General features: G+C 33.4%; 1 protein-coding gene and 1 pseudogene across 1 annotated transcript; one reads left to right on the top strand and one right to left on the bottom strand.

Moving 5' to 3' along the window:
* Positions 1-4818: 4818 nt before the first annotated feature.
* LOC118754217 lies at positions 4819-5747 on the top strand (annotated as a pseudogene).
* A 382-nt stretch (positions 5748-6129) lies between these two features.
* On the bottom strand, positions 6130-7403 carry LOC118754216. Its single transcript, XM_036489082.1, has 3 exons — positions 7279-7403; positions 6794-7224; positions 6130-6711 (listed from the first exon to the last, which is right to left on the bottom strand). Exons 1-2 carry the CDS (start codon positions 7386-7388, stop codon positions 6822-6824), a joined length of 513 nt encoding a protein of 170 aa, XP_036344975.1. The 5' UTR covers positions 7389-7403; the 3' UTR covers positions 6130-6711; positions 6794-6821.
* Between the last annotated feature and the right edge of the window lie 900 nt (positions 7404-8303).

Below are 8303 nucleotides of genomic sequence, written 5' to 3'. Positions count from 1 at the left end.
GGAATTTAGGCGAAAAAGCTTCAGAAGCAAGAAGAGCAAGAGTTACGAGAACTTCAGGGAATTTCATTGCAGGAAATTTTAGCGAGCAGCAACAGTAGAAGATCTTTTTAACAGATCATTGGGCACAACTGATCCAGTGATATCAGCTGTCAGTCTTCAATCTCGTTTGCATAAAAGGACAAAATTGCCTATTCCTTCTGAAGTCATTCAGTTCCTTGCTGTACCTGAAAACGAGAACGTTTTGGGTAACTCCTTTGAGGCAGATGAAAATTGCACAGGAATTAATAAATCGTTTCAGTTGCTAGACTGCCTAGAGCTTGAAAATTAACACATTGATTAGTTTTGTCTCATTTGACAAAAATAATCTGATTGCCGATGAGTAAAATTGCACTGAATTGAATAGGTTTCTTTTGTTTTTTTAAGTTAAGTTTTTTCTTCCGACAGTTAAATTAAAAAAATTAAAAATAACAATAAAAAAATAATAAAAAATTAAAACATTAACAGCCAATTTCACAAAAGCAATTTAAGTGAAAAATGGTTTTAATTTTTTGAATTTTATATGGAAATTGACAGAAAATAAAAAATTATTTTCGATTTCAATTGCTGGTGAAATCGTCTGTAAAAGAAATTGAATAAAAAAATAGTAAAAATAAAAAATATAAAAAAAGTTGAGTCTTTTATTCCTGTAACCTCCTCGTGCTAGGCCCTGGATACTGCAAGTGTTTGAATTTGCAGGCTAATAACAGGTTGAATTTGGAAAGAATTTTTAAAATACATTTATCAGTTTTAGTAAATTAAATGGATTTTAAAACAATTTAACATAAAACCCACCACTTACAATTTTTCAATTAAATTCTTATTTTTATTTCTTTAAATAATGTAAATTAAATAATAAAAATGATAGCCTTAGTTGAAAGACCGGCATTTGTTCAAAAAAGAAATTATTGTATGTTTTATTATACTTAGATTGTAGATTTTGAGACGAGAACCACGATTTCACTGTTTAAATCTCGAGAAAAATTTTAACACCTCAACTTAAGAAATGCACTTTTGGTTGCACTTTTTTATTTGCATGCAACTGTGCATCCTTTTCACAATTGTATATCACTCGAATAACAAGCACGCTGTAGTGCTCTTTAAGATCTTTAATTTGAGCCATGGTGTAAATCTTTTTGCGCCCAAAGAGCGAAGTTATAACAATTTTAAACCAAACTTCGAGTCCGTTGAACGAGTTTTTAATCTGAAATTAACTAGAAACAAGTAAGAAAGTCTAAGTTCGGGCGGAGCCGAACATTAAATACCCGGCGCAATTATTAAATATATGTTTTCCACCTTTCCGAAAGCTACCGCTACACGATAAGCCGGGGTGTATAAATTTTAAGTAAATTAGCGTCCTTAAATTTCGAAATATTGCAGTTTCAAGCATTTCTGAAATATACCGTTACACAGTGTTGCGAAACCGGAATTTTTTGGAAATCATATTGCCTAAACTGTAATTTTAATTGTATCGATGAGAAACTTCTACAGATTGGTCAGAATGAAATCCCAAACAGAATGAGTGAAAAAAAAATTTACACCGAAAAAAATTGTTGGGTAAAATTTTCAACAAAAGTCAAAAAAAAATAATAATTGTTCGAAAAATTTACAAAAAAAATTTATTTTAATTGTTCTTTTATTTCTGATAAATACTCTTTGATTAGTTTTTTAAATAAACTATAGGGTGGTCCGAACAAGAATTATAAACGTCAAATTTTCATGACTTTTCGATATTTTTTGAAAAACTCTGAAATTTTATATAAAACCAAAATCTATTTCATTTCTTATTTGAAAGGTGGCAATAAAAGCTTTAATTTGATACCGGTTTGAAGTCAATAGCTTCAGTTTTAAGAGAGTTATGCTCATTTTTGTGGAGTGCTAGAATAGATGTAGAATAAAAAAAAAAAAAACCACAAAATAAAAACAATACAAATAAGCGCGCAATAACGGATTATTTCACCCACCTACCTAAACGTAAAAACAAAGGGGGAGAGAGATAGAGAGCGAAAGAGAGAGAATAAAATAGTAAAACAACAGAGAGAGAGAAAGGTACCACCACAAGCTAAAAGAAAACACTATATAAAGACGGACACACATGCGGACTAATTAGTGACAAAAAAGAAAACACTGAAGATGGCGATTAGCCGAAACCGGTCTGAAAATAATAAAAATTTGACGTGGGATGACGGAAAGTCACCCGAAAACCAATATGATTAAATTATTCAATAAGTGATTCCGAGAATTTCCGTTCTATTTCTATGGAATAAATACTGAGAGTGATATACTAAAATCGCTATAACTCCCAGGAGGGCAGGTATGGGCAGCTGAGTTTTTCACAGTTCGTTGAAAACAAATTATGTAACATTTCTATAGTGGTTTGGAACTGGGACTCTCTGGGACTTTTTAGATATTGCTTACCTAACCCAAATTTAAAGGGAAAATGGACCTTTAGTCGGGTTTTCGCTCTAAAAAAGGTGCATATGAAAATGTCTCAAACAACATTCCTTTTTTTTACAGAAGATACTTGTCCGAAGGCAGATTTTTTTTCCGAATCAATATATCTGTCACCAAAATCAAATGAGATCATTTTGAATACAGCCCTGAAATCCCCTCTTTTCGTGAAAATTTTGTATATTTGACTTCTAAAATCAATTAAAAATCAACGGGCCAACATAAAAATAAGCTTTATGTGTTTTTTGTTTACTTGGAATGTCTGTGACAAAATTGCATCATTAAAAACACTGAAAAAAATAATCGGAAAAAAGTTACTTTTCCACTAGCCGCAACACAGTGCGTTATATGAAAAGCGATCGTAATTTTAGTCCGATTTGAATAACTTTCACCGCTTTGCTTTTATGTGGCAAGCACAATAACCATACCGAGTTTGGTTCAAATTGCTAGAACGGTTAGCGAGATACATATATGTGATCATAAGTGGGCGGTGCCACGCCCATTTTCCAAAATTGTATCATAAGCGTATTTCTTGGTAAAAAATTGTTGCAACCATCAATTTTGAATAAATTAGCTTTAATATTTACTGATTTATCGAGGATGTCGTATTTTTCTAAATTACCGTTATATGGGATGTGGGCGTGGTTATTGTCCGATTTTAAAAATTTTCAGCCATTTGGTATGTTGTAGCAGGACCAACAACTGTCCCAAGTTTGGAAGAAATTGGTGCAGCGGTTACCAAGATATACACATGTAACCATAAGTAGGCGTGGCTACGCCCATTTGCCAACATTTTTTAATATTCTTATTTTTCGTCTAAAACTCTTTGTAAATGTCAATTTTGAGTGAATTATCTTCAGTAGTTACTAAAATATTGCACTTTTCGTATTTCTGAAAATTACCGTTATATGGGAGGTAGGCGTGGTTATTGTCCGATTTCGCCCATTTTCAATACCATCCGTCCTATGCCCAAAATAAGTCCACGTACCAAGTTTCGTTAAGATATCTCAATTTTTACTCGAGTTATCGTGTGCACAGACGGACGGACGGACGGACGGACAGACAGTCACCGCTTAATCGATTTCTCTTTTCATTCTGATCATTTATGTATACATTTGTCTATATCTATCTCGATTCGTTTTGCCTGTTACAAACAACCGTTATGTGAACAAAGTTATAATACCCTTGTGCACAAGTGCGCTCGGGTATAAAAAAAATGCAAAAATGTAGAATGAAGTTTCGAAGTTTAACTTCAGAATCGTTATAATTTGGCTCTCAAAGGGCCTAGAGTCTTGAATAAAACGCATTTGTTGTTCGAGTGATATAAAATTGTGTGCAATACATAATGCATTTTTCAAGTTGAAGGGTTAAATTTTTTTTTTTTTTCGTTTTTTAAGAAGTGAAATCGTATTTCTCGTCTCAAAATCTATAACATAAGTGTAATAAAACATACACAATTTTTTTTTTTTTTTAATTTTTTAAGTTCATGGAGTAATTGTGGCTCAACGGCAATATTTTTCCGTGAAAGGGAATTACATTAGCTTTCAAAACCATTTGTTTCATATCAAAATGTTGCTTCTGTCGAAAGCTCTACGATTAATTCGCATGAAGTGTTCAAAAAGCACACTGTGCGCCGTTTACCGCTGGAATTATGTAAAAAAAATTGCGATATACATTGAAATATATTGCTAGAAGAACAACTGTAAATAACTAAAAAGCAAAAAAGATATTAATGCCGTCTTAGATTACTTCAATAACTCAACTTTTTTATTTTTATTTAATTTTTTAGGCCCTCACCACTTTAATTCAACTATGAAATAAAAATGTTTAGGTTTGAAACTAAATCCAGAACGAATTAAATAGAATATAATCTGAATTAGAGAGGCGAATGCCTAACACTGACGAGATGGCATGATAAGATTAAATGATAGCTTCATGGTTTCCGATACTTTTTGGAATCTGTCTAATGGGCCGATTATACTGGCTTACAGCAAAAATGTTCTATGGATGCCACTATCAAATTCCCATGTAGAATTCCTCGGTGCTTCCGAAAATCGAGATCTTTTTTTCTATGGATAACTTTTCAAAATATTTCCAATTTACCGTTATTCAGCTTTAAAAAATAGTGGTTTCACTTAATCACGTATATCTTACGAACCAATTGAATACTCGGAAATGAAAGCAAATAAAATTCTCCATAAACCGTAAATACATCACTTTTCGATAGCCCTGATAGTTTCTGAGAAATTAATTAATCATTTCTGACACCTCTTATTTTCGATGCAAACACTCTACCTGTATTGGATACATTCCCTTGGTTAGTTATAATAGTCAGGGCTGTCATGGAATCCAATTGTTGTCGGAATTGGATTTGAAAACGACAAAAAAATTATTTTGGTGTCATGAAATCCAATGTTATCGGTTTTATGTTCGAATCGGAATTAGTGTCGATTTTAGGTGTCACAGAAATCAATAATATCGATTTTGCTATCGGAAACAAACCAAGCAGCTAACAGCTCTTGGATTTCATTTGTTTATTAGTTTTTCTTACTTCCAGTTAGACATTTTATAAAAATGTGAGTAAAAGAAGGTTTATTTTATAAAAATAATTATTAATGTATTCATATTTTTATTCATAACTAGGGGAAAGCATAAAAATGCAACTCAAAACAGCATTATCGTGGAATTTATGGAGAAATATCCAGATATTGCGAGAGGCTTTACAAAGCGGGATAAACCAACTGTTGATGCCCTTTGGCAACAGTTTAGTTGAGTCGCTGAACAGTGCAGGTCCACCACAAAAGGATACCAATGGATGGAAAAAGGTAAAGCATAATTGGTGCTATAAATTAAATCGTGCCTTAAACTTACACTGTTTTTTATATACATATGTATAGACGTGGACGGAGTAGAATAGTGACATAAAAAGAAAGCTCGCACAAAACAAAAGCGAGTCTCGAGCAACTGGTGGAGGACCCTTTTCTAAGCACCAACTAACGCAAACGGAAGAGACAATAGTGCGCATATGTGGCATTGCACAGTCTGTGGTTGGTGTGGCTGGCAATGCAGTTGGCCTCAGCGAAGATTTAGTTTGTGCAAGTGAGGATGAAATGCCATCAACATCATCGAAGCGGCCAATGTCTCCAGTCAGCAGCACTCCTAAAAGACAAAGGACAGATAGTACTGGGAAGCGTTTGAAACAATTTCTCGATGAAGACAACGAGAGAAAGCTCGAAATAAATGAAAAACGAGCTAATTAAGATTGAAAAAGAAAACGACAGTAGCCTCAGACGAGTGTATAGAGCCATAAAAAAAAGCAACGAATCTGTCGCGAATGCAGTAACTGAGCTCAAGGATGAATTTGTCCGTATTAATACAGGTGTTTTGCGAGCGATACAGGAAAAAAACGAAATAAAAGAAAAGCAACTCGAGCTCGAACTCCTAAAGTTTGATTACGAAAAACAGAAAGAAAAGTAATTTCCCTTTTAAAAAATGTCAAAAAAGTGTTGGTTGTGGTCGTTATAGTACCTAAAAATGTGCCTTATTTTATTGTTATAAATAGTTATATAAGTTTTAGAAAAATGTATTTACTTATTAAATGAATTTTTGTTTTGTTTTAATGAATATATATGCGTGTTTTTTAAATAAATAAATATGTGTTTTTTATTTTTTAATAAATAAATATTTGAATTTTTATTCAGTTGGTTTGCTATAAACTGTTGGCTATTTCATCCCTCATCCTTTTACCTTCACTTTGCAGTGTTCCGTTCGGTGGAGATTCAACATTTTCATCAGTATCATTTGATGGTAAAGTAATACTGTCGTCGTTATATTCCACGTTGTAGTTTCTGCAGATATTGTGCAGCGCACAGCAAACATTTATAATTTTCACCACTTTTTCTGGCCGATAGTGCAAGGTGATCAATAAGCAGCGAAATCGGCTTTTCAGCACTCCTATTGTTCGCTCCACAATATTTCGAGCGATGAATGGGCCAAATTGAACTTATATTCTTTGGAGTTGTAGCGTGGATCTCTGTATGGTGTTAATAAAAAAGGTTCTATGCCATATCCACAATCTCCTAACAACTTTGATGTCCGGTCAACTGACTCATACTTCTTGAGGAAATATTGTCTGGCGCTACTAACGTTCCATACGAATGAGTCATGGCTAGAGCCGGGATAGCGTGCATCGACCGCTCGAATTTTCATGTGACCATCACAAATCTAAATAAAAATGTACATACATATACATATATAAATCAGTTTTACAAGGCAATGTACGAGTAAAATGAAGATTCATTATTACTTGCAATCATGGCATTCATACTGAAATATCAATTTCGATTATAAAATAAATGTTCGTCAATACTCGGCTTGATGATTTTTATGTGTGTCCCGTCGATGCAACCAATTATTGAGGGAATTTTGTACTTTAAGAAAAAATAGTCTCTTGATCTGCGTTTTTCGGTGCCGTCCATTTCTAGTTTCACCCACTGAGGGCAAATGAACCGCTCCATAACCTTAAGCACATCATCTAAAATCGTTGACACCGTGCTTCTAGCTACACTTATGCTAGAGTCGTTCCCGACTGATCTTTGATAGGATCCTTCAGCTAAAAATCGCAACGAAGGTGCTAACTGCAGCACTGGTGGAACTTTCGAACGTGTCAAGTGCCCTTCAGTGGTGTCAAGCACCATTCGGAAAGCCTCTTTGTTTAGGCGATAATATGCTATGAAACTGCAAATACGCTATAAATATTTATAAACGCACATTAAAAAACAATCTACTTACGCTGTCTCAGGCAGCTCAAGTGGATTGCTGCAATCTCTCAAAATTTTTCTTTTAACTTTCTCGGAACTTTCTTCTTCCAATAAGAGAAATGCGACAACTGCGGATGTCATTTTGCGCTCACTTATTTTTTTTTAATTAATGAAAACAATTCAATTTTATAAAATTGTGTCAAAAAAATATACATTCAAATTATCGCCATACACACAAATGTGCAAAACAGCTGATTCGAACATCGGTTTTGGTTATGTTCGAAAAGAGCAAAACCAATCCGGTTTCATGACACCAAATGAAACCAAAATTGGTTTGTAATTCCGACAAAATGCAAAACCGACTTGGATTCCATGACAGCCCTGAGTGACACCCTTTATTACTTATGCCCACATTACCATACCTACCTGTTATACTTATATACATACATACTTTTCTGTTGTATTGCATACCAAGCTCTCTTGTATTTACTACTCTTATAATCACTCTCGCTAGTCAACATTGTATATATTGTATTAAGTATTTTTCCAACAACCACTCAATAAACGGTCTTCAAAAGGGTCACACCATCTTATTATTACACTACCTATTCAGGTGTACGTCGCGTATGAGTAACACTCTTTTCTGCTAATATTTCATACAGAAAATCCTTGCGCATTTTCATTCGACCAATCATTATTTTGTTATTTACATATATATCTATTTTCCTCATTGGTAGCTTAGTATTTTTCTAAAGGAACAGGCTTTAACACAAGAGCAAATTATTTACATAGAAACTGTTATTTTTTTCCTTTTTTCCCTGTTAAAGTTTGAATTTTTAGCGTTTTTCCATAAAAAAAAAATCTATAGATCTATAGAATGATTAATTAATTTCTCAGAAACTATCAGGGCTATCGAAAAGTAATCTATATACGGTTTATGAAGAATATTGCCGTACCTCGTATTACGATTATTTAATTGGTTCGTAAGATATAACTGATTAATTGGAACCATTATTTTTTTTAAGCAGAATAACGGTAAATTGCAAATATCTCGAA

The sequence above is a fragment of the Rhagoletis pomonella genome, unplaced genomic scaffold (assembly GCF_013731165.1).
Source record: "Rhagoletis pomonella isolate Grant_MI unplaced genomic scaffold, Rhpom_1.0 Rhpom_scaffold_03562, whole genome shotgun sequence".
In the NCBI taxonomy this organism is placed as follows: domain Eukaryota; kingdom Metazoa; phylum Arthropoda; class Insecta; order Diptera; family Tephritidae; genus Rhagoletis; species Rhagoletis pomonella.
This window is presented reverse-complemented; position numbering and strand designations above follow the sequence as displayed.

Bases quoted from the DNA above. Each gene is read 5' to 3' on its own strand.
- LOC118754216 (XM_036489082.1), bottom strand. From the start codon at position 7,388: ATGACATCCGCAGTTGTCGCATTTCTCTTATTGGAAGAAGAAAGTTCC. The intron at 7,225-7,278 runs GTAAGTAGATTG...GCGTATTTGCAG, and splicing joins CTTGAGCTGCCTGAGACAGC to TTTCATAGCATATTATCGCC.